Source organism: Python bivittatus, unplaced genomic scaffold (genome assembly GCF_059951505.1).
Source record: "Python bivittatus isolate LINGU-HERP-01145 unplaced genomic scaffold, Pbiv_v1 ctg000700_np1212, whole genome shotgun sequence".
Taxonomy (NCBI): domain Eukaryota; kingdom Metazoa; phylum Chordata; class Lepidosauria; order Squamata; family Pythonidae; genus Python; species Python bivittatus.
In genome coordinates this window covers 55,258,852-55,285,856 of record NW_028277098.1, presented here as the reverse complement: position 1 = coordinate 55,285,856, position 27,005 = coordinate 55,258,852, and the positions used below count along the sequence as shown (strand labels likewise).

The window sequence follows — 27,005 nt, the reverse complement described above, 5'->3', positions numbered from 1 at the left end:
AAAGCTTAGGATGGTATTTGAACCTAGTCAATGAAAAATTAAATATGAGCACTGCTGATGCAATCCTATGAGTGCTAAATGGTAAAGTTTTGTAAATTACGGTGATAGGAGGAAAGAGAATTATTCCATTTCCAGCTCCTAGAATGTTCTTTAGTTTTTCTGCTCTTTATTTTTAGCCAAATTCATCATTGGAGCAGTATTTAGGCCAAAATGAGTAGAAGGGAAAATAGGAACAGGGAAGTTAAATGCAACTGATCTGCTGCATTTAAGGAAAATAGTTTAGTTCATTACACAAGGCTGTGTTTTTTGTTTTCTGGATGAGAATGTGTGTGCATGCACTGTTTGCTGTCTTGCTAGGCTTCTCCCCATAACAGTCTGAGAAGGAGAAACTTGGGTGAAGTCATGTTTGTCAGTCAACAAGCAGCAGGTCACTCCCAGCCACCACTCTTTAGGAACAGGAGAAGGAGCAGAGCTTGTGACTAGAGAGGGCAAACAGGAATGAGGGAGAATAGGGGAAGGAGCACACTGATCTTCCACTTCCAGAGATTGTCAAGTGAGTTGTGTGAGAAAGCCAGGATTCCAAACTCTGAAAAAGTATAAGGGGCTACTTTTAATTGCTTTCTAAAAATTGCCAACAATAATATGAAGATAGAAAGTCAGCTGACTTAGTGGTTTATTGCTTAGAGTGTCAGATGTATGACAGTTGGGCATAAATTATGTTCATGTTAATGCACTGAGTTTTGACTCTTGCAACAAGTCCCTCCCTTGAAACCAAGGTAGCTGAGCTGGAGATGCTTGGAGAGAAAGAGATGTATAAAAGGTCTTCTGGAATGTCATAGCATCTAATTTCCAGGTTAATAAATTCCTTGCTGTCAGTGAAATGAGCATCCAGGGAAAGGACATTTCAAGGATAAAGGGAGATGTATTCATAGGAAGAATCAATCCTTCAGTCCTTGGATGATGAACTCACATTCTATTGAGGGGAGCAGCCGGCTTTGGGTTGTGGATGAATCAACTATTAGAAATACAGAGAGAAGCCTTTGTGATGGGTATAGTGCTTGTGGACTTCACGCACTACATAGATAAGCTGTTGGACAGTGCTGAGAAGGAAGCAGCAGTCCATATTGGCATCAATGACATTTCAGTAGTCAGCCAACCCTGAAAGCCAAATACAGGCAGCTGAATAGCATATTAAAGTTCAGGACTGCTGCAGGGTAGCATTCTTAAAAACATCTGTTATGGACCAGCTAGACTGACATGTTAGAGTGTCCAGTACATAGATGAAACCATCGTGTCATTGGAATATTTTAGATTTATTAGACACTAAGAAATGTTTAAACAATCAAACCTACACAAGAGAGACTGTCCACTTGAACTAAAATAGAACCAAGCTGATTGATTATAACATCAAGAAGCTAGTAGAACAGCCCTTAAAACATCCCTGGGAAAAGTGACAGGTGCTCAGCAGTATGAGGTTTAGAAGAGTAGATGTGGATGTTTCAAAAAATCCTAGAAGGGATAGACCCAACGTTGGAGGTGGGTTAATAGAGAAAATAAAGGGTCTCATGAAAGATGCACACTAGTAACATTTGAAAAAAGACATGATGTAAAGGTGTTTCTATGCCAATGGTAGAAGTATCTAAGCCGTTTAAATTAAAGCTGTTTGTTACAAATGATAGCACTGATATGGAAGGTATAACAGAAACCTAATGGGATGGCATCATTGGGATATGGTCATCCCTGAAAGTGAACTTTATAGAAAGAAAGGAGAGGATGCACTGGGGGAGGGGTTGCTCTATACCAAAGAGGTGTAAAATCTAGTGTACTCAAAAGCTTTGGAAGAGCCATATCTTTTCCAGAATTGCTATGCCACAAATATAGATTGGATATATGAATATTCTATCATCTCTTGTTCGAAATACAAAGAGTGATCTTGAGATGGTCCTTCGGGCTGGAGTACAGATGAATAAAAACTTAGATCCTTAACACAGCAGTCCATGTGAATGTGAAACAGTTGAGAAAATACTCATAAGATTTGATTTTACATGGCGACATATCCCAAATGTGAATTTCCACAACCTCTGTGGAAATCATTAAAACTGCAGAATAGAAATGGGGAACTGAGCAAGAGATTGCCTTTAGAAGCCTCAAATATCTTGGTCAAAGAGCTCCAACTCATAACATCTAGATACAACTCAAACTTTTTTGGATTCATGCTAACTGGACAAATGAATCAATGGAGGCTGTACTCCATTGGTTTAGAAATTACAGAAAGGCTTAAAAGGAAGACAGGTCCCATGGCTTATGTCAATGCATGTACCCTACCAAGCCCCCAAAAGAAATACAACGTTGGTGAGAAGGCTTGGGCAGTTGCTATATGGACCATATAGACATTTGAACTTTTACAGGGCTCTCAAGGCCTGCAGGATTACATTCTCCCCCAAGGTACAGTTTGCAGGGCAGCCATATGCCTGTTGTAAGTAATACTAAACTAGCCCAATGGATGCTATACTTAACTCAGCAAAATGTTACAATGTCTACTGGGCCCTGCAGTTATAGAACAATATGCAAGACATGATTGCAAACAGGATGTGTGGATCAAAACCACCTAATTTCATGCTGAACAGGGTTTAAAAGAAATTGAACTGTATTCTGTTGGGGACAGTAGATGCAAGGAAGGAATTTATGTAATTTCTTGGGGTGTTAATAAACACCTTTGATTGATAAATGACTGGAGAACTAGGTAAGTGCTCAGGAAGCCAAAGTACAAGCTGTTCTGTAGCATTTGATATGAAAACATGAGTATTGGAGGAAAAGAGTAGTAATAATTATAGATAATATATACACGAGTTTGTTTGCCAATCACTCTACAATTTCTGCAGCACCTTATAAGCTTATGCAATCTCTAGGAAACTGGGAAAGGAGTACAGGTAGTTCTCAGGTTATGACCACTCATTCAGTAACCATTCAAAGGTACAATGGTGGTGAACAAGTGGTACTTAACGACAGGTCCTTGAAGTTCCAGCCATCGCAGCACCCCCATAATCATGCGATTGTGATTTCAGTGCTTGGCAACTGGCTTGCACTTAAAATGGTTGCAGTGTCCCAGGGATTTTGTATTCCATAGCACCCTCCCACCCGTCCTCTGTAGCATGTGCCTGCCCACAGCACCCCCTGCCCACCTGTACTCCCTAGCACCCGCTTGTGGCCTTTAGTGCCCCACCCGTGGCCCTCACTGGCCCACCCACACTCCCTAGCACCCACCCGGAGCCCTTGCTGGCTTGCCCGCAGCCCTTGCCAGCCCACCCATGCTCTCTAGTGCCTGCCCAGGGTCCTCACTGGTTCACTCATGCTCCCTAGCACCTGCAGCACCTGTGCCCCCTATGCTTCCCAACACCTGCTTGTGGCACACCCCCCTCCATAGCAACCATGCAACCTCTGTGTTCCTTGCCTGGGACTCCCACCACTTCCTGAGTAACAACACATGCAGTTCTGGGGTTTTGATGGCAACTGAGGCTGTCAGGATAGCCATGTCTGTCAGGAGGAGGGAAATGAATCTTCTAAGGAACAAAAATCTGCCTGGTCTGTTTCCTTTAGCAGCCAGCCAGATATCCAACAGGAAGCCCAAAGGCAGGGCTTCTATTAGGAAAGCCTGCATTTTTTCCTCTGCATAGTTGTCTACACCTCTCTAATATTTTCCCTTCAGATTCTTTAGGGAAAAGTAGAGGGGTATCAATACTTTTGGCCACATCTGTATTTCACTTTGTTACTAACATATTAACTAAAAGCACACCAATTTTAGGTCTAGATACCATCTTATGATTTTTTTAAAATAATAATATTACTATTTGTCATGAAATAAGTTAAATAAGTTAAAACTGACATAATTAAATGGGATCCACTATTCTTTAGGTCATAGTCCATAGAGCAGACACTTCCCTTTTTAAAAAATGTTTTTATTAAAGGGTTTTACAATACTAAAAGATAATGCAAACTGAAATCAGAAGAATAGAAAAAAAGAAATACAGCAAAAAGGAAAAGAAAAAATAAGAAAAGAGATATCAAAAAGAATATTTAAAGAAGTGACTCCCGATCTTTTTTGCAATAAGTACAGGCAGATTAATAGTTCCCCACCTATAAGATTACATACATGGTTCACTTCTTCCTGTAACCCCACCCTCACCCCCATTCATTCACAAATCGAAAAATCATCATTTCTGTCCAAATGTCAGCCAAAGGTTCATAAAGGGTTTCCAGAAAGTATTCCATATTTTAACCCTGAACAAACAAGTCAACTTTAAATTCCTTTCTTTTGCTTCTAACAGTCTTAATCTTTAGTTCATCAGATTGCCATCTTGGGACTGAATCTCCATGCAGTCTTTCTTTCTCCCATCTCAAAGATTTTTTTCAAGGTTTTAGAAACCTTGTTTTGTAAATCCAAAAACAAAAACTTGCCCAAATTGTGTTTCTACTATGATTGCCATCTCTATCTTATAATCCTCCATTTCTTTATTTTCTAATATTTTTCCATCAGCTAGGATTTGTATCTCCTCTTCCTCCTGTCTATCCACAAATGCTTCCATGTTTTTATCTGTCACATCTTCTTCTTTTTAATCTTATCTGTTTAAAACTTTCTTAAATTAAATTCTTATTCAGCTTTTTGCTTTTTGTTTTATACAATACAAAATACAATACAAAATACTTTAATGACCAAGTATAAAATATATACAGTACAAGGAATTTGTCTTCAGTAATGAACAGCAAGATCAACAGTGCGTTTGGATAGCAACAGAAAAATAATAAACAATAACACTACACAGTAAAATAACTTTTTCAAAGGGAGAAGCCACTGTCCAGCACATATCGAGTCATGTAGTGTTTAACAGAGCAATGGCACAAGGGAAAAAACTATTCCGATGTCTAGATGTTTTAACATATGGTGCTCTGTAGCGCCGTCCTGAAAGGAGAAGTTGGAACAGTTTATATCCAGGATGGGAAGAGTCTGCAGATATCCTCTCTGCCCTCCTTTTGACCCTCACAGTATACAGTTCTTCTATATAAGGCAGGCAGGTTGCAATTATCCTTTCTGCAGACTTAACTAACTCATATTTCTTAAGTTCTTTAAACTGCTAGTTAATTTTTCTTCTATTTTGGGTTGAAGTTTTACTCACCAGTTAGTTTTTCAAACTTCTTGTTTGGAAGACCTCTTTTAACTGTAAAATAATTATAAATCCAATGGTGATCAGAAAATGAGGTAGTTGAACCCATTATCCTTAAAGGCTCCACTGTGGTTGAGAACTTGATGGCTTCCCATCTCCCGGTGCTCAGACCCATGGGGTGACTGCTATGCTACGGTCTCCTTGTGAGGAGCAGCTGTCCAGAGCACAAGTGGGCAATCTCTTGTCCTTTTCCATAGAACATCTATGGAAAGCGCTGAAACTCACAGTTGGGAGAAGGAACCCATCTGTTGGTCATCGCTGTGTTGTCTCTGCTCTTTCAGAGACATCTAGTTTGCTATTTTGTCTCATCTGGAAGTCGAGCAAACACTTTGTTATCAGTATATGACTTAACATATTTTTGTAAATAATAAAATAAATGAAAATGTCATGGACATAATTATTGGTACCCCTAACCTAATATTTCTTAGCAGATTCTTTTGAAAATTATTTCCTTTTGAGGGAATAACTGCAATCAAGTGCTTTCTGTAGCTCTGAATAAGACTTCTATACTTCTGTCAATTTGTCCCACTCTTCTTGAGCAAACTGCTTCAGTTGTCTTGGGTTTGATGAGTTCCTTCTCCCAACTGTGAGTTTCAGCTCTTTCCATAGATGTTCTATTGGATTCAGATCAGGACTCATAGCAGGCCACTTCGGAACAATCCAATGTTTGCTTTTCAACCATTCTTGGGTTTTCTTAGAGGTATGTTTTGGGTCATTATCATGCAGGAGGACCTGAAACCTATGACTGAGACAGAGCTTTCTAACACTGGACATTATATTTCACTCTAGAATGCCTTGATAATCTTCTGATTTCATTGTTCCCTGCACAGATTCAAAGTACCCGGTGTAATCATGCAAATGTAAGCTTTGAATTAACACAATAAGCAAACTATGTGGGTCTGATCAGGAATATCTGCAGTGTCAGTTCATATCTATATGGCCTGGTGTCCAGATGCTATCTCCTATTCACTAGGATAATATCGTGAGGTTTTTTAAATTCCGTTTTTGGAATACATTTGGACTCAAGCTGTTTTAAAAACTGAAAGATCCAATCCAGTATATTCCTATTTACCCATGCCTATAATACTGAATAGCTAAACTTGGTAACCTAGAAATCCAGCTCATTGGTTGAACAAAAACCAAAACCTTTTAGACAGCAGAGTATAGTATGTCAACAATGGAATCTGAATAAAGGATATGTCACTTTAAATATATACTAATAGACTCTTAGAGGGATATGCAGTGGCACAGTGGCTTAATGACACTGGAAGTTGCCGGCCAAAAATGGTCAGCACTTCAGCGGTTTGAGCCCAAGCTCCGTGCAGCAGGGTGAGCTTCTGTCTTGCGCCCTCAGCTCCTGCCCACCTAGCAGCTCGAAAGCATAAGCGAGTAGATAAATAGGTACTCCCACCCGAGTGGGAGGAAAAAATCCTGGTGGCGCCGTGCGTGGGAAAATGGGAATCAGTTGCCGGTTGCTGGACGCAATGCAATAGAAGAGACCTGATTTCCTGCAACCACCAGCTGGGCTCTGCCCTAGGAAGGAGGCAATGGCAAACCACTTCTGGGGAAAAAAACCTTGCCAGGAAAACTGCAGGGACTTGTCCAGGCAGTCTCCGTAGAATCGGTCACAATTGAAAGCGGATTTAAAAAAAAAAAGACTCTTATGTTAAACAAGAAACAACTGCAGAATGTGCCCTAGATACGTATTATAACAAGCAAACTCTTCTGTTTACAAATTACGTTAAAACCATTGGTAGCCCACCATTATGACTATATCAATGTAACATTTCAGCAGTTGAGAACAACGGACAATTGTATTCCATCCTTCATCATATTTATCAGGAATTCGTAGACATTATCTTCACAAATTGGATCTTCAGCTAAGACCACTGCAAGACATTGCTCTAAAAGATTTATGAAACTTGGTAGTATGTTACAGGAATATAAGATGGCATTGGAAAATGTAAAAAGGATAAACTTCTATATTATCTTCAGAAAGACCGAAGTCCCAAAATGAAGTGCCCAGCTGGAGTCTATTACTAGTCACCATTGTTATGATATTTTTGGAGGGGTTGGAGTCTGTTGGTGGCAGGAACTTTGAATTTAATTTGGAGTAGAGATCTTGACTGTCAAGTATTTCTATGCTCATGTTTAGCATGTATTGTTGGTACAAAGGAAAAATTGGTATTTAAAAAAGAGATATGATGCAAGCTATCACCAGATGAAATCTGATGGGTCCTACTGTTTAAGATTCTCAAGCAGCAGGCAAAGAGGGGAAAATATGTCACATGTGTCAAGAAAAGTAGTTGACTTAGCTAGAATACTAACTTGACTCAACTAGTGTGGCTGTTGCAGGAATAGAATCAAAGGTTCATACAGAGGCGAAGCAAAAGGGCAAGGAATCAGGCTGGCAAAAAATGCCAATAAGCACACTGGCAAACTATATACAAGTTGGGTGAAAAGAAGAACTGAGATAAGCACAATGACAGACCAGACACAGCCTCAGTAGAAGAACCACTGAAAACAGTCATAAGACATAGTTTCTTGGTTCAAGGGTAGAAACGTTGTGGAAACAACAAACCAGGTGGATGTGCATAAAAGGGAAGGGAGTTGAAAGATCTTTGGTGAACATCCATGACTCCCCAGCCACCTGTATAGAGCCTGGCCAGCTTAAGAGGGGGCTGAGTACGGGAATGCAGGTTTGTTGTGTGTATGTTGTAGGAAAAATTACCAAACCTATTTTTTAGATTTTTTTTTAATCCCCCCTTTATTATTTTTATAAATAACTCAAGATGGTGAACGTACCTAATAACTCCTTCCTCCTCCTATTTTCCCCATAACAACAACCTTGTGAGGTGAGTTGGGCTGAGAGAGAGTGACTGGCCCAAAGTCACCCAGCCGGCTTTCATGCCTAAGGTGGGACTAGAAGTTACAGTCTCCTGGTTTCTAGGCTGGTGCCTTCACCACTAGACACATCTGGCTCTCTATTGTCATGTTGCCATAAAAAACTCAAACCCTTGATCTGAAGTTCCTTCTCTTGTGCCATTATTCAAATGGAATAGTACAGGGTACCCATTACTAAAAGGCTAGAATTTTTGGAATTCCTTGGCTGGGAAAATGGGTGACTGAATGGGGACATGATCAGGTGTATAAACTCATGTGTGATACGGACAGAATGGATAAGGAGAAGTTTTTTCTGCCTCTCTCAGAAGGAGGAAGTTTCATCCAACGAGGCTGATGGGGAAGAGATTTAGAACAGACAAAACAAAGTACTTTTTCATGCAGCAAATAATTAACCTGTGGATTTCATTACCAGAAGACATGGTGGTGTCCACTAACTTGGATGGCTTTAAAAAGGATTTGGATAAGCTAAGGGAGAACGGATCTATCTTGAAAATTCAGTGTTATCTCCCACTTAAGGAAACATGCCACCAAATACCAGCTGTAGGGAAACAAGAGAGGAAGAGAAGCATGTCTCTAACTCCTGCTTGTGAGCACCCCAAAGGCCTATTGGGTGCTCACTGAGAAGCACAGATGGTATTGGTGGATGTACAAAAGGGCCAGGCTTGGATCACAACACTGGGCCCACCATTTTGCAGCTTTTGGAAACACCCCAGACACCAACGGTGAGAAACAAAAAGTTGGACTGAGATGGGCCTTGGCGTAGCTGTTCCTGTGTAAAAGTAGATGAGAAAATTACTAGCTTTGAACTTGGGAGATGATGATAACGATAGTGGGCACAAGGATTGTTCCTTATTTTTTCAGTTTTGCAACAGATGACATTTATTTATTGCTTTGTTTGGTAGCAACATTGAATACACTGTATTTACATGATAGGAAGATAATTCCCCCTCCCTTCAATAATGATCTATGATGGGTGGGGAAGAACCTTTTATTACTGGCTCTTGGAAAAGAGCAAATGACTGCAAACATCACTGAAAAGCTAGTCTGGATGCCTTTCGAAGATAGATGCCTGCAGCTTCTCCTTGATGCTTCCTTGTCTAAATTGAGCCCCGTAGGCAAAACATAAACAACGCTCTTCTTTCTTTGTTCATTTCCTGTTGAGTTACCTCGCCCCTTGCCTTTCCATCACTGACTTCTGTTCCCTCCTTTCTCATGCCCTCCATTCCCAGTGCAGTATTTCTTCCCCATCTCTATTTGTCCCCCACCCCCCACTCTATATTTACTGTTCCTGCTGTAAGGAGGACAGGGAAGGTGTGTATGTACACTTGTGTGGGTCAGAGTGGTTCCTCTGTGTGAGAGAGAAGGCCTGATATGCAGATGAGGGACCAATTAATTTTATAAATGAGACCCCTTATTTTATAAGCATTTTTTTGTCTCAGACCTGTACATTTTTAGTGTATGGTTTCTAGTATATAGATATGTACCCAGACATATATACACACACATACACAAGTTGGTCACTAGCACATATTTCATGTGGTGGTGGGGAATCTCAAAGACTGATGTCAGCTGAAGTTGGCAACGCTAGTGCATAAGGCAGTGCACAAAATTTTGTGTTTTTATATTTTTTTCTGCCTGCTCTTTTTTGAATGTAGAACAGCCACCTTATCTGGGTAAATACAATAACAAAATACAGGCAGTCCTCAGGTTACAGTGGCAATTGGGACCGGGATTGCTGTCAGTAAGCAATGCAGTTGTGAAGCGTGACCTCACATGACTGCATCGCTTAGCAACAGCAATCCCGGGCAGTCCTGGTTGCCATCATAATCCCAAGACACGTGGGTCGTTAAGCGGGAAGTGGCAGGAATCCCAGGTAAAGAGCATGGGGGTGCCACAGGGGTGCCACGGGGGGTGCTACAGAAGGGTGGGGGAGGCTGGGGGAGGGCTGGCCCAGGCTGTGCAAGAGTTGCGGGAGGCCTGGGGAGGGCCTGGAGTGGGGGGATGCTGCGAGTGGGAGAAAAAGCAGGAGCAAATTACCTGAGCGACTTGCAACCTCCCTGCTGGCTTCCCTATTGACTTTGCTTGTGGGAAGCCAGCAGGGAAGGTCACAAATGGTGATCACGTGACTGTGGCTCCTTGCAACCCGAATGCCCAGATCGCAATCACATGACTGTGGGGGCACTGCAATAGCAGGAACCTTGAGGACCAGTCATACATCCATTTTTTCAGCGCTGCTGCAACTTTGAACAGTCACTAAATGAATGAACATAAGCCGAGGACTACCTGTAAACGCCAGATCTAAAATCCAGCGAGGTCTACAAGTAAGTACACACCTTTCCATGGTCATTGGCTCTTCATGCTGCATAACAAGCTAACTTGAAAGACATGCAGTATCAAAAGATTTGTTTTGCCTAATAGAAAGGCCATATTCAAAGAAAAATCCCAGCTGCTTTCTAAGGCATGTCTAAAGATGATTGGAGTGTCAGCCAATACTGAGTTTTTCAGGTATTGGGCTTCAAAGCACACAGAAATTCTATTCCTCAGGAGCTTTTATGTGTGAAAAATGCAGTCATATATATGGAAAGACAGTAAATATAGTGGCTAAATGCCTTCCTATTGGCTGCTTACTATCGTGTAAGTGTGCATTATCTTGATTGAATAGATCAGCTCAAAAATATCATGAACTTGTAGCTTCCTGCATAAAGTATCTATGGTATCTAACAAATTGCTGACTTCAGCTCTTAGCAAGGGTGAAGGTTTTGATCGGGAGTACTCCAGCGCTGAATGGGTGGTAGGCGAAAGTGCCTTCTGGTGTTACTTTGCCATGGTGACCTTCTGTGGAAACTTTAGTGCTGTGGAGTCCTAAAAGTTGCCCCAATAGGCCAAGTGCTGGTGATAGGCCTGGTTTTCATAGTGAAGCAGTTGCACATTTTTCTGTAGAAAGGAACACACTAGTTTTGCAGAATCACTCTCACTAAGATCCTTATTTGTACTTGTGCCAAAACACAGACAAATGTGTCTAGCTAACTAACAGAATCCACAATGTCACTGTGCTTAGCATTCATGTGTATCAAGCAGCTTTTTTGAATCCAAGGTCAAGTTGGAGTGCTCAGCATTCGAAGGCAGAAGTAAGTACACTTACAATTCCTTCAGTATTCATCTTCATTTATTTGCTTCCTCTGCAGAACAAAAGAACACTCCATAATGATCCAGAAACTGGCATTTTCCCTCCCCATTTCCCCAACAGCAGGTAATGGAGTAATAACCTCTCTTTGATGGTCTAAATCAGTGTTTTTCAAACGTGGCCATTTTAAGACGTGTGGACTTCAACTCCCAGAATTCCCCAGCCAGCATGCTGGTTGGCGAATCCTGGGAGTTGAAGTCCATACATCTTAAAATGGCCAAGTTTGAAAAACACTTATCTAAATAAAAGCTGTGATATCGCATGCTACACATAGGATAGAATTTGCCATTAATGCTGGATGAAGAGTTTTGAATGTGTTGACCATCCTTGACTATGATTATAAATCCAGGGAAGAGAATGGCTCTACTATGGAGTATCTTGCTTCAATTGTATTAGCATGGCAATGGCAATTAGTGATAACTACTATTTAAATGTGTCAGTAAAGGAAGGGTGAGTAACATCTGTCAGCTTGAGGGCTCTACCAAGTTTTTCACAGCATCCTGAAGGCCACTCTCTGAAAATTGTGGAACCTTTTTTTCCTCAATAGAGGGTGCTGTGAGACCCTTTTTTCCTGTGTTTTCTGATTTTGAGAGAGAAAAAACAATGCAGCCTTTTTTTCTTTAACAAGCGGAAGAGAGACAGTGGTTGACTAAACTGGGTTGAATGCACATTTTGACAGTGGATGAAAGGAAAGAAGTTTAAGTCATCCATTTTTTGCTGCTTGAAACTTCCCCAAATGGGAAAGACTGGCCTGACATTTGGGAAAAACGAAATGGTGTTAACCCTCCATATAAAATGCAGAAATAATGTCCAAATTGTAGCCCTTTTCATTCTAGCCCCCTGAGCACTAAAGGCTAGTGGGATAATTTCATTTTTTATCAAAACTGAGTGGATTTTGCATTTTACAGATGTCTAAAATTTAAAGCAGTCATAGGACACAAAGTAACAGTCTCATGTGTATGATGCGATTTTATTTTATTTTATTTATTATTTTTTTAGCAGCTAGCAAAAACTGAATTATTTAGAGGAAAGCTTATAGCTACAACTGCCAGAAGCCTGCTTGGGGTTTTCCTCTAAAACTTCATTTGGAACCCTAACAGAAGTTTGCAGAAGCTTTTGCCTTGCATGTTTTTTTCCAATGATTTATAATGCATTTGTGGCTCTGGTGTTCCTCACCTGCCCAATCCCTCACTTGTAATGAATTAGAATATTCTATTAAATATTTTATTTTTCCCTGTGCCAGCAGAGTCAATCACACAATCACTGAACTCAGCCAACTCCAGGGACCTATCTAGGAACACATTATGGAATTTTGCAGAAATAAAACTGCATATAGCCAGGGTTTTTTGACTGCAGACCTCATAACTTGCATATATTGTCTTGAGCTGAAGCATGGATGTAAAAAAGGATACCAAGAGAACAATTTAAATTAACTAAAAACAAACGCTTCTGATAATTCTAATGTTGCATGCGTGCTAACGTTAATAATTTGTGTATGCAACACAAGCTTTTACACTTTTTGTCCTTATAACTTTAATGCAAGTATCCTGCTAAATGTCCAACTCTCATCATTCTATAGTTCCACTGTCCTTACTAGTTCATCGATAGGAAGTGTAGGTTCCTCTGAGAAAAAATGGCTTACCTTTGTTTTCCACCTGGAAGTCAGAGGGTAGAAGATTGTCTTGCCGGTTGCCGAGCACAAATGCTAAGAAAGAAAGGATGAGGGCATCAAGAATGCCAATGATGCAAAGGATGTATGCCCAGCGCACAGTGCAGACTCCCAAGGTGTACTTGTCAGTCTTCTCTCCACACATGCGTTTCACCTCAGGGGAGTCCCAGCCATCGGGGTAGAGCAGACAGCCAATGGACAAGCCTGCACCTGGAAAGGAAGGCATTCAGTGACGATGTTGAAAGACGTGATTGCAACCTCAGCGTGGAATCTCCTCTCATGGGTTTGTTGTGTGATGTTTGCTGCTCAGGCTCCTGATTGGGCAAGCTACATAAATCTTCTAATAGGCAGGAATATTGGGAGAGAGACAAAGGGAGGCTCAAAGGCAAATGATGGAGTGACACTACAATATGAAGTACTTTCACCATCTTGCACCTTCTTTGACAAATGGAAGCGGCCTCTGGATAGTCCCCTATTTCTATTCTCTCTCTTTCAAAACTGGCCAGAAAGCATGATATTATCACTCACCTTGCTGTCCTTGACAAAGCCACAGTTTTAGACCAGCTTAGTGAAGGCTTGAATTAGTGCAATCACAGGCTTAATTTGGGAACTAAGGAAAGGATGTAGTCCTGGAAACTACTGTTAGTGTCAGACCTTTTCTTCCCTGATTGAATAACCACAACTCAGCCCTGTATCTGGGGCATAGGAGATCATGATATGCACCTACTTTTTGGTAATATAATGTCTAAGGTTAATACTTTATATGATTAGATGATTTCTGTAGGTATACATGCATAGACACATACAGTACATCTCACATTTTACATGGGCATATCTAGAGAATCTCTTGAGGGTAGGGGTCTTGGTACCAGGTTTATTTTGTTGTTAGATGCTGTTCTGTAACATTTGTTGCCTTGACAACATTTATTATTCCAATATAAGCATGTCAGAAGATCATGTCTGCAAAATAACCTTTGAGGACCACTTATATTTTTTCTCTATAGTTCTGTTTCAATCACTTAAATTCATGCTTTGCCACAGTTAAACATGGAAGTCACTTTCTGCAAGAAGAGCCAGCAAGAGATCCTGCCCAGTATCCAGGAGCAAATAAACCATGGGAAACTACAAGACCTCAGCTGGTACAACAGCATCTTCTCAATGGCAATTTCTGAAATGGCTGACTTTTGCCATCAAGATAACTAGATCTGGTACTGGAAGCGTTTGTAATGTGAAGTCTAAAATAAGATGCAGACTATGTAGTATGGCCATAGTGGAATACAACACATGCAGTTTTAAAAGTCTGCCTAGAACATCTATAGACCTCTCAAAAATTAACAAGTAATCCTCAAATTCATGTTCCGTCACTGGCTACATTTTACTTACAGTAAGTTATTAAGGCATTATTCTTCAGCCTGATATGTTGGGCCAACCTCCGTACATGTAGCTATTCATCAAGCTGCTGAGTATGGTGGAATTGAAATCCAACATATTCAAAGGGCATCAGGCATATTTTAGAGGTATGCAAGACAGCTTGAAATGTTTCAAATGGGAACTGTTTTACACACCTCTGGTATGTTTAACCACACAGGTATAGTATGATGCAGCTAATTTAGTACAATAGCTAATCCCAGGCTGTGTACTAGGCACTTCTATATCATCCATCTCCTTGCAGAAGCAGATCTCTTTGTTTTTAATAAAAATTAAGATTACTCATCCACCCAAAAAATGAAACAACAACTGAAAACCAAACAAAACAAGTTATTGGCAAACACATGCAGAGTCAATTAATTTATGCAAAAATGTTATCCTGTCCCTCGGCTATCATTCCCCACCTTTTCTCTTGACTGCATTTCCCTTAGTATTCCAACTTTCCCCAGGCTGCTTTTATGATGATTCTTCTCAGAACTTGCAGCTTTTGTGTAAGAAGGAGCGTGATTTGGTCTTGCTGTGTTCTACGGATGGAACGTCCTTGCTAGGAAATGGTACGAAGGCAGCCACATCTTTGAAAGCCACAGAGAAGCAGAACCCTCTTGTGGAATGGAGGAATCAAAAGAGAAGCAGACATTTCCCCAGCCCAGTAATGTCACGTACCAGTAGGGTGTTACTTTCTAAAGGAAGAGCAACAATATGTTCCAGCAGATGAGTAATGGAGATTAGTGATTTTTTTTTCTTTAAAACTATTCCCACTGCATAAATTTGAAAGTGTGGAACCATGAACAATTAGACAATTTTTAATTTTAATGTCATGGAGTTTTGCTAATTTCCAAATAATTGTCAGCCTTGCGGGGTAATCCAGACAAGAAGCACACCCAGGAGTACTAGCTCTATATTTATTGTAAGGTTACATTAACAGTATCTTGCAAGCCTCAAAGTACCCCTCCTGCCCCTCACTTTTATTCACCCCAAAACTAGGCAGGGTCCCTTTTGAGATGGTTTCACCACCCCTCCTCCTTCGGACTCAAATTTTGTTTATCAGACAGTTGTGTAGGCTGCAGCCCTTCCTCCTGTCTCCCATGGTCATTCCCACATACCATTTCAATAATTGATGAACTTTAAAACCATAGCTGCAGTTGGTTGTAAGCCGCTGCGGCCACCACCCCTTACAAATTTGTCTAACACCTACTTTTAATGCCATTATTTTATTTATTTATTAATTATTATTATTGACACATATCTTTGCTCACTTTTTAAATACAAACAAAAAGAGAGAAGGCAGATTTCTGGAAAACATTTATTAGTGGTCCAGGATGTCTGGGAGAAAGTCCTTGTCAAAGATACTGATGGGTTTTTCATTCTTTTGCTGGCTGAACTAGCTCAGCAGTCCTACATTTGCTATTATATTTTGAAGAAAAATTGCCACTATGGTACTTCACATAAAAAAGAAACTGCAGTATTGATCCTTCCCAAGTCTTGGATGGAAATATAAAGTCCATGCACTATCGTATAGTTCATATAATGTTCATATATGAACTTGTTTCAGAGGTAGCCAATAACCAAAAGACTTGTGGCCCTTGAGAGATTTTTGGAACTGGACCTCTGTCAAATTATTGGCTGAGAATTCTGGGAGTTACCATTCTTGGAATTAGGACATTAGGCTGAAGAAGCTGATCTAAACTACAGTCAGTCAAAATGCCATTATCATTCCCTAGCATAATTTTGGTTAGAAAATCAAAAGTGACACAGAATGAAAAGAGAGAATTTCATTGTACATAGCTTACAAGCCATGTTTTATGACACAGCATAATGTCTTTGTAATAAGATAGAACTATGTGCCCCCCCAGGCACAATGTACCAGAGGTAACACGGCTGCTTCTCTGGTAACTTGGAACACCGTGAAAAGAGATGGGCAAAGGTCACTTGAGGTTTATTAGTTGGATTTCCCTAGAAACTCAGGGCAGCGCACATGCCCAGGCCCCTAATTCTCTCACCCTCACAATCCTATGAGGTAGCTTGGGCTGAGAGAGAACCATCAGCCCAGTGAGCTTTTGGACTGAATGAAGATTTGAACCTGATGTCCAACACTTCAGCTACTGCACTGCACAGTCTCTTTAAACAAATTACCCAGTCAATGAACCACAAAAAAGGGGATTCAGTGAGGAAAAAAAAAATCACAAAAGCAAGGTTTTGCAAAAGTATAGGTAAGACTTGAAAAAAGGAGGATATTTTGGGTCTCACCCATCCTTGTTTGGTCACTGGACTGTTAGCCCTCTGAACTTGTCTTACCTTGTAGGTTAAGGAAAATAATGTCTCAGCCCATATTTGTACCATTTTGGACCATTAATGAGATAGTTGCTTTATTTCACTAAAGAGACAGATTTGTTAGAGAAATGTAGGGATAGATGATATTATGCGGTCAGGCCTAGGCACAATAAGACAGATGGGCAAAACCAACTTGGATGGGTAAGTTCTCTTTTTAAAAAACTCAAATATTAAAAAAGCTGTTATTTTTCCCCAAAAAGGGTTGTTAGACACTGCTCAGACAGTGACTGATACTCATCATTGCAACAGGTAAAACAGTTGAGGATAGAGTAACCAGTTAACCATAGATGTACTAATTAGAAATTACAAGCAGCTCAAAAAACATAAAGTACTTCAGCAAAAGATTTCTAGCAAAAGATTGAAGTAACTGCACTTGGTATTGCTTAAATTTAGCAACTTATTCATGCAGGTTAGATTAACAACTAAGAATTGCTTTTGATTTATGCACCATGCATGCCCAAAGCATATTTCAAGGCCGTAAAGTATTTTTCTCCTTCCACCACACTTTAAAACAATTCAAATTGCAATCAGGTATGATTTATTGTAAAAGTTCAACCCAGTATTCAGCTTTGCAACTTTAATCTGCTGGTTTTGCTTGAGGCTTTTATTTGCTCCAGTGTTTTAATAGATACTGCTTAGTATTTATTAAAGTATTACTAGTATTTAATAAATACTGCTTAAAGATATTTCTGATTTTATATTGTTAAATTCACTGTATACTAGGATAAACAAGAGTGTAAAATTTCTGCATGGGAAATACTGTATCTCTAACAAAACATAGTTCAAGGCTTAGTCTAGAAATAAATTTGTGGTTAGATTTTTGCCCCACTGAAGTATGACTTCTCTCCAGAACTGGTCTCACTGCTATACTTCTTGGATGAGTGCAGTAAGAGAGATCTGCAACCTGTCCGAATCACTGATACTATTACAGTTTAACATAAAAAGTAGAAAGATGCAGACAAAATTTCTGTTCTTGAAAAAAAATGGACAAGCACAAGATTTTGAGAATTGCTTTTCTTACCATTTAGTTTATGATTATGTGATATTCCTGAAAGAGCTCAAGAACTATAAAATTATTTTTTACTTCTGTTGCCCAGAAAAATATTAGATAATCCTTTCCCTTACTAAAAGGCCAATTATTTGCTATGGCATTGAAAGGAGAGTCTGTCCTGCATTCAAGAAGAAAAGATTTTAAAATATCTAATCATTCCCTTTCTTTGCTTACCAAGCTTTCACCTGTAGCTGTTCGCATATAGGTAGTCCTCGCTTAATGACTACCCTGTTTAGCCACTGTTTTAAGTTACAACAGTGCAGAAAAAATAACTTTACGACTGATCCTCACACTTATGACCATCGCAGCATCCCACAGTCACACAATGTGATGGAATGGTGTTATGAAGGCCACGCTCAGGGAGATAAGCATTTCCTTAGCCTTCAACAGGAGCGTGGGAAGTTTAAGAAGATGAGACTGGCACCACCCTAAGGAATTCACGGTGTTGTGGCTTGCTGGCTTGGGAACTTAGGTTCAGTCTGGAGAGATTTCTGTCTTGGGGGTGGAAGTTAATAAATGCAACAGAACTGTATTGCACTGTCTCGTGGAGTTCTTTGGGCTGAACCTGACATCAGTCTCTCCAGGCTGAACCTACGTTCCCAAGCCAGCAAGCCACAACACCGTGAATTCCTTAGGGTGGTGCCAGTCTCATCTTCTTAAACTTCCCATGCTCCTGTTGAGGGCTAAGGAAATCTCCCTATCTCCCTGAGCATGGCCTTCATAACACCATTCCATCACACACAATTGCCATTTGCGTGTTTCACAGCCAGCTTCTGAGAAGCAGAGTCAATGGAGAAGCCAGCAGTAAAATCACAAGTCATGGTCACGTGATGTCTTGCTTAACGACTCTGTCGTTTAATGATGGAGTTGCCGGTCCCAATTGTGGCCATTAAGTGAGGACTATCTGTATTTTAAAATGTAGATTTAAACAGCCAGGGATTTATATGGAAATATGTTGAGGTTTCCAAGGTGCTGGATTTGTAGTCAGTATAACACATTATTATTATTATTATTATTAATATCATTATTATTATTATTGTTATTATTATTATTTTAAGAAAAAGCTTTTACACCCCTGTACTCCCCTGTCACTTAGGATCTTTACAGTCCTCCAGCATTTGTGCTTTTCAGCCAATATGGGTTAATCAGAAGCCTTTTCAAGCCTCTTAAGTTATTTATGTTTGAGGCCAGCTGGAATTACAGCTTTCTCTAATGCTGTGTCTATCCTTACGGCTTATTTAAAATGCTACTGTTAAACCTGTTGCCATGCCGCTAGACTTACTTTAACCTCTCTTTCACTCAATGCATTTCTATTTGCTGAAGAAGCCTCTGCAGATAATGTAACAATGCTTTATCCACCAGCATGAATATTTGAAAAAGGTTTCAAAGATCATTACTGGCTTTCAACATTTTCTTGCCTGAAGATCACATTGCCTTCCTCAGGACTATCTCACTGTGGAAAAACTGCAAAGAATTTTGTTCATCTCAGACATTTCCATTACAGGCAGGGCTTAATTAGCTCACACATATTAAACAGGATATTCTAGGCAGAACAGAAAGTCATTACCTAATCCATGCCCTATTTTGTATGTAATTTTTAGAAGATGGAAAGCCAGAGTGTATTTCATCAAACAAAAGATGTTCTTGCTTTACATAACATTAAATAGTGTGGCTCATTTATTTCTGGGGAACGGGGATGAGGAGGCAATTATGGTTTAAAAAAAAACTTTGCCACTAATAATGAAAACTTATAAATCAACAGATAGAACGTAGGATTTATTTCATTGTGAGTTTGTCTATATACTTTTTTTCCCCCAAATTGCATTATTTAATGTTGGCTCTATAATCTTGTATGTGTTTGGTATGTGTTCTGACTTGCAATGCTTGCTAACCTCAGTTATCCTTCAATATTATTTTTCTTTGTATAATATTGTTAACAAATACAGAAATACTGTATGTGATTTTACATGTAAAGCATCCCCATTAAAACGATGGGACCTTAAGTCCCAATATTTTTGGTGAATCTATTCTAATTATGGCTATGTTTGAATCCAACCCACTATTTATGTGAATTACTAAAACCTAATGCTTATATTCTTTTGATATTAAATATTGCAATAGTATACCTTACTTTTATCACAGCCTTCCCATGGCCACACTAGTGGGGAACGATAGGAATTCAGATAGTCTAACATATCTGAAAGGCATCAGCTGATGGGTGGCCATTGTATTGTTAGTTTTGCTCTCATGAAACTCAATTTCACCCTGTTTTTCTTCCTCTTAGGCAGCAGCTATCTTGATCAATTTCTGGCTTCTCTCGTTTAAAAAAGGAAATACAAACAGAAACTCAGTTTTGCTATGGCCTCAGATTTGCTAGCTGCTAATATCCTGTATAAAGCCTCACCTTTTTCATCAAAAAGAAGCAACTTCCTTAAAACACACGTCTCCTCCCTAAGCAACCTTCAACCTAGCTGTCCAAAAGCATTGATGATGGAGTGTTGGTCATATCCAGCACGGCTCCTCTTGTGTTCTCCTTGCCTGTTCCTGGTTTCTTAGTTATTTTTAAAATAATATCTCCTTGTATATAGTCATTTCATTATTACATCTTACCTTTTCACCAAAGAGAATGCTTGTGGCGACCACAAAAAAGCAGATTAAAAAAAGAAAACATTAAAACATAACTTCATTTTTTTTAAAAAAAATCAAATAATCAGAAAAAGTGCATCAATTGCTTGTTTTTGAAGTAGATTGTACTCTCTTAAGTGCCACTGTATATCACTTAACAGAGTACAATCTAATTCAGGAACATTGTAAATGAACTAAACTCACTGAAATAAACACATTGCCGGCTGACAAGGGAACTAAAGGAATGGAATACTTTGACTTCCATGACAGGGAGTTCTAAACCTGGGGCACATTCAGGAAGAAGCATCTTTCTTCTTGTATTCCTACACACACATTTACTTTTTAAATTGTTGGGATCTGCATTGTGGACTTGAGGCCAAAAGAAAGGGTAGATATTCATATAGTATTTTCTGCAGTTTTCTTAAAGTAGAATATGGTGATTTGTTTTTGACAATCACTTTCGTTTCTTATTCTCGTGCCTTCCGATATTCCTTATCTGTTTAGTTGTGAACTATTTGAGCATGGGTCTATTTTTTAATTTGTCCAGATTTTGTTTTAAAACAGAGTTAGAAATGTTCTATACAGTCCCTCAAACATTTTATAACTAATACCATGCTGCTAAAGTTTCATAGTACAAAAGGTTGTTCAAGGCAGTTAACTTAGTAAGATTTCATATACCCATCAGACTGGCTTAAGGTTTGAAAATACAATATTTTTAAAATTACGAAGTGAGCAAAACTGTATATTTTATAGATATTTGTCTTTGACTACTTGGTTATCTTAATGTAGAATTCAATGTGATTTAACTTAATCACTACCCTATAATTGCTCATCTTGTAAAGTTTGTAAAGTGATTTTTAAAACAGATATTGCTACTAATTTTTTAGGCATAATGTCAGCCTGAGCTAATACCTACTCCAAGATACGTAACTGATGACAAAAATAAGCTAATTGAACGCTTCATATATTATGTATTTCACATCTGTAAAAATATTAACTGTGAATAGTACAAAGAAATATGAAGTTGCAAACACAGAAATCATACAACTATGCAAGTAACTAAGACTGTTTGTGGTCCTCTTTGGGCATATACCCTGTAACAAAGTTGATTTTGTCTTCACGATACATACACACCCACACCCATACCCACACAATGGAAAGGATTGCATCAAGAAGAAACTTTGCAGTACCACCAATCCATTTTGCTTTAACATTATTAGGAGTGATGCCAATGGAACTTCAGTCCAAATGGCAGATTGATATTCACTTTAAATAGTGAATTAAATTTGCCTCTTCCGCTGCAAATTTGGGACATAGAACAAAGAGATTATGATGTCCTCAAGCATAATATACTTGAGCACGAATCTCCTAGCATACTGAAGCAATGTTTAGTGGAGTGTCTTAATCTATCCCCTGGGTTCCCTATGTCCAACTCACATGCTGCCAGTTGCATCCAAGCACACACTTTGTAGACAGTGGCTGCATTGCAGAAGAAGAAGAGGCTGAAGCAGAGGATGCAGCCAATGATAAGGAATGTAGAAATGCCCACAAAAAACATGGCTGTTTTGAAAGCACTTGAGGGGATGGTGCCAAAGTCCAGCGGGCTGCCCTTGCAGATGAGTTCACCCGTAAGGGCATTTCCAATGCAATAGGAGTAGAGGCCAAAATAACCAGCTTGTGGAGTGTCAATGCTGTCCCCAATCCAATAGGGCTGGATGAAAGTTACCACCATGATAACAGCAAAACAGAGGGTGAACAGTGCCCACAGGACTCCCATGGCTCGAGCATTCCTCACATAGTTGGTGTGGTAGATCTTTGCTGCTTCCTGTGCTGGCAGCATCTTTGCCATAGCTTCACTGAGGACTGGTTATGTCATGTAAGACACATCTTGAGGTCCAGGGTCAAATAGAAAATGGATGTCCTCTTACCCCAGGAACTCTAATGAGGAGCAGCATTCAGGGAAGCTGAATCCAAGGAAGAGGAGCTGCAAGCCTGGCTTTCCACTTCACTGACAGATCAGGGTTCTTTGAGGCAGCTCTTGCCTTTTCTGTGACCATTTGCCCCAGCCTCAGATGCTCAGATGACCATTTGCCAGAAGGGTGATTTGTTTCCATGGTGAACAGCTCAGTGGAAGGTGCTGGAGCCTGAAGGGTGCTTAGCCTTAGTTGCTGCTGCTGCTCCTCCTCTCCCAGCACCCTACATATCTGGTGCTTTCTAAGTAGCTGGCATTCCTCCTTCTCAAGGGAATGTCCCTCCTGCTTCCACAAGCAGTGGAGAAGAGGAATTTCTGCAGCTTCCTCTCCTGTCTTATTTCTGAGCTCTGTTTCAGCACCACAGACAGCGATTGGCAGAGAGATCCAGGAAGCACAACAAGAACAGTGAACAGAACGGGAGACAGTGTTTCCCATTAATTGGAGGGACACATCAGAGGGCAGGCAAGGACTGCCTTGACCAAGATAGATGGGGATTAATCAACCATCCCCATTTCAAATTAAATATTAGCAATTGTAGCTTGGAAAATAATATGCTCCTGGACAGGACATATAAATCTTGTTGAATATAGAGTTAACATAAAGGCACATTGTTTTCATCCTACAAAAGAGAGCAAGATGGCAATTTGTGCATCATCAAGGATGACCTGAGTGTTCCAGGTATTGACTTAAAGGCTGGATTCGCAAATCACACTAAGCCATTATGTGGTTGGGTAGTTCTGACTATAAAAGTTTCCAAACTGTATAGTTAGTCCACTATATTTTATGACTTAGCATATTGTGCATCTCTGCTAATAGTGGCTTATTCAACAAACCATAGGCAAGTAAATCATGGTTTAGTGTGATGTGTGAAAGTTGGCATTTCTATAGTATATTATCTCTGGGTTATCCTTCCCTAGTCAGATCCCCTACAGATGTGATGAGCTACACTCTCAAAATAGTATGGAGCTGACAAAGGCTACAGTAGACTATGTGGTTCCAGTAAGTACCATATGGTGATTGCAGGATGCGGAACTCACAAAACAACCAAAACTTACCATATCAACATTAAAAATACTTCCAGAATTTTTGCAACTTTACATAAAGTATGGTTATATGTTGAAATATTAACACAACCCATTCACCACAGAGATCTATTCAGCCTGCATTTACCACTATGCCTGTTTTTTTATGGAACAAAAGGGACTCATCAAAGCAAAATATCTATTCTTCCATCCAAACTAATGAAATCCACCCCTGAAGTTCATCTTTTCCCGGACAAGATCTTTTTATATATGTATGCAGGTTCACCTATATATTTATTTATGTTCACACTAGTCATAGCCCAATTATATTGCAAATGCTTATAGGTAGATTTGGTTCCCTAAAAAAATCCTGCATCAAAGAGCATTTCAATTATGCTTTCAGAGCTTGGTGAAGTTCTTGCCGGAGCTTGGAGACCTTGGAGAGTTTCTTATCTGAGATCCTAGAAAGCTTCTCTAAATCAAGTATATAATATACTATTGGACAATATTCATCAGTATAATACCCATTACACTGATGGACAACATTCTGAAACAGGCCAATCTTCTCTAGCCAATTATTATCCATATATGTTGAACTTAAAATTGCAAAATCCATATCAGGAGGCTCCAGATTGGGGAATACAGTATAAACTGCCAGCAGAAATAGTGTAATTCAAATTCAAACTGGAACATTTAAGCAGCAGCAGCACATTTTCATTACTAATTTATCTGTCACATTTGCTTCTGTCGCACTCTTCTTCCATAGCAACTTACAGGTCACATTAAAATATGGTTTTTAAAAAATCACAAGAAGCAAGGTCTTCAAGATTCATTCTATGTGGCAGGTAAGAGTAGAGGGTCCTTAGGCAGAAAGAAATAGTCTGATGGAATCAGACCTTCTGCTTAGTGTTATTCTTGTCTGCCTTTTTCCCACATGACAAATACCCTACAGGACTGGAAAAAGCACAGTTGGAGCAGGCCCCGATGCCACCTCTCCTACTTCTACATTTGCTTCAAAAACAATAATACAGCTTCTTTTTATCTCTCCTTTCTTTACAGTGTCAACATTTAGAACCTGAATATGTCTACATATAAGGAGGACTTACCCATGGGGGAGACAGGCCAGCAGGTAGACACACATAGGAATATTTGACATGACTGAAATATGCACCTGCTATTTGGAACTCCCCAAGAATATTTTTGATGTTCATTTTTGTATGCTCAGTGATCCTTTTTCGTTGGAAGACAATGAAGGAGTCAGTTCCTCCTCTATCAAATTTGTACAAATGTGATTGGCAATTTCTAAGATGGTCTCTTGTTGCTGGACTACCATTGGCATTTGAGATTCTTTGCAGTGAACTTCTGAGAAGCCAATCAGTTCCAGTCCAACTGGAAAGCATTGCTGGAAGCTCAGTGAAAGGGACTGTACACAACCTCATGAGCTGGTTGAAGACATAAAAGGACAGCCACCTCAACCTGATACTCACCAAATGTATTGGGACAGGAATGGAAGCAAGTTGGCTAAAAAATGGAAAATGTAAAACAAGAAGAACATGTAGATAATAGCATAAGGAGTATCCAGACAGTTTTGGAAAAATCTGCAATAAATTCTGGCTGAGCTGATGAGTTGGCATGATTCCCTCATGGTCTCAAGCTGGTGGAAAACAGTTCTTATCTGCTCTCAGTGTAAATATATTTAGGCTGTTGCAGGTGCAAGGAATCTTCTTGAAGAACAAACGTGTGCATGTGTATGATATCACCCGGCTTAGATATTTATTATTCCTAATGAATTACATGAAAATTATTTAAACAAATATGCATACAGGAATCATATATATTCTGTTCATATTTTCTCTTAAGTCCCTTTTCTCTTGCAGAGAAATGCCCAGTGTTCATTGTTAAAATAAAGTCAGCTTAACCCTTGCTCAAGTGTTTGGTTTTTCCCTGGAAAGACTACTTATTTCCTGACATAGCTCCCATGGTTCCCAGTCAGGATCAGGTTAGAATAGGCAGTATTACATGTCTAAACTGAGAATAATAATTCTGATAGAAATTATCAACATGTACCTCACTGGCTGATTAGGTCCAGCATTGCATATCACACATTTAGATCCTGAGAAAGTTCCAGTAGGCCACATCTGTTGTTGACTCAAGGTAGTTTCTTGTTTCAGGCAACCTGGCATACAACTCTGAGAAAGAACATGTTTTTCACACATGTTGTTATAGCAGGCTTTTTTCCACTAAACTCTGCTGAACTTTCTATATCAGCTTTCCCTGATGCAGCCCCTAATAATAGACAGGAAACAATTCTTATCACTCTCAGCCAGCATTACTATGCTGCCCACCTATAGTGGTCTTCAATCTATCCAGAAGCTCCAGACTGGGGAAAGTTATGCTACATGAAAGTATTCTGAAATGAATGATGGGGAAAACATTTCTAGGGTTCTCTGTTCCTTTTTAAATAAGCCCACTAGGAAACTAAGAAAAGAGGTTTATCTTTGCTATAGTTATTTTTGCTTCATCAAAATAGCTCTATAACTTTATCAGTTCATCAAAGCTATTGATGAAAGGACCAGAAAACTGCCAATGAACTGATCTAGACCACACATCATACTAAACCGATAGGGAAGAAGCTTCAACATTACACTACAGCACAAACCATGATTTTCCACTCCAATGTCTGGGTCCACAGACACATTAAGCCAAACCCTAACAAGCAGTGTTATGGTTAACTGCAATGTCTAAGCCCCATCAGAACTGTTCACATACAGAAAATAAGAGAGAAATAATGGACCTAAATGGAACCTGTTCTTTCCTATGTTTGAGCGAAGTTTCTCTGAGTTGCACAGAAAACTGATATGCTGGGCAGAGATGGGAAAATGCAAGAAAGGCAGGAATTACATATCATATACCATGGTTTGTTGAACATATCACAGTTGTTAAATTAGCATATAACACTGGGCTTTGAATCCTGTTTTCCAATCAATGGCTGGGTTCACAGAACATTGTAAGCTAAACTCAAACAGATCACAATATGGGCTACCAGAGTGTATGAACCTATCAATGTGATGACTGCCTTGCTCATGTTGATGGCCCTGAAGCTCTGAACTTTGCAGGTTTCAAAAAACAAGCCTCACTGAGCCAAAAAGGACTTCCTCTAAACTTAGTATACCAGGATTTGTAGACTACAGGTCTTCTATATTTTGTTGCTTTTTGTCTTTTTTTTTTTTAGTGAGGAGTCCTTGGTGCCCTCTGAGCTTGATTATTTTCTTGCAAATCTTTCATTACCCGGCTAGGTAACATCTTCAGTGCAAGAAGGGAGTGGGGTTTGCTCTCTGTTTATATACAGTGGCTTGCCCTGCCAGTGTGGGTGGGGGTGTGGGCTTTTTGTTTTGGTTTTCTTGGTAGTTCCTTGATTGGGGTATTGTTTACTGCTTGATTCTTTGTCTGATGTTAATCTTGGTGTTAATCTCTGTTTTTATGGGTGATGATTGATGGTGAGGAGATGTTCTGGTCTTCTGTTTTCTTTTTATTGTCTCTTTTGAATCGTGTGTACAAACTATTCAAGGAATTACCAAAAAAAAACCCCACACTCCCAC

At 39.6% G+C, this 27,005-nt stretch overlaps 1 protein-coding gene across 1 annotated transcript; it reads right to left on the bottom strand.

The window, feature by feature from the left end:
* Window positions 1–12,872: 12,872 nt before the first annotated feature.
* Window positions 12,873–22,427, bottom strand: LHFPL5 (LHFPL tetraspan subfamily member 5). Its single transcript, XM_025165629.2, has 2 exons — window positions 21,849–22,427; window positions 12,873–13,186 (listed from the first exon to the last, which is right to left on the bottom strand). Exons 1-2 carry the CDS (start codon window positions 22,258–22,260, stop codon window positions 12,906–12,908), a joined length of 693 nt encoding a protein of 230 aa, XP_025021397.2. The 5' UTR covers window positions 22,261–22,427; the 3' UTR covers window positions 12,873–12,905.
* Window positions 22,428–27,005: the final 4,578 nt, after the last annotated feature.

Coding starts and splice junctions, on each gene's coding strand:
- LHFPL5 (XM_025165629.2), bottom strand. CDS start 22,260: ATGGCAAAGATGCTGCCAGCACAGGAAGCAGCAAAGATCTACCACACC. Junction 13,187..21,848: donor TTGGATGCAACTGGCAGCAT/GTGAGTTGGACA, acceptor CTTCCTTTCCAG/GTGCAGGCTTGTCCATTGGC.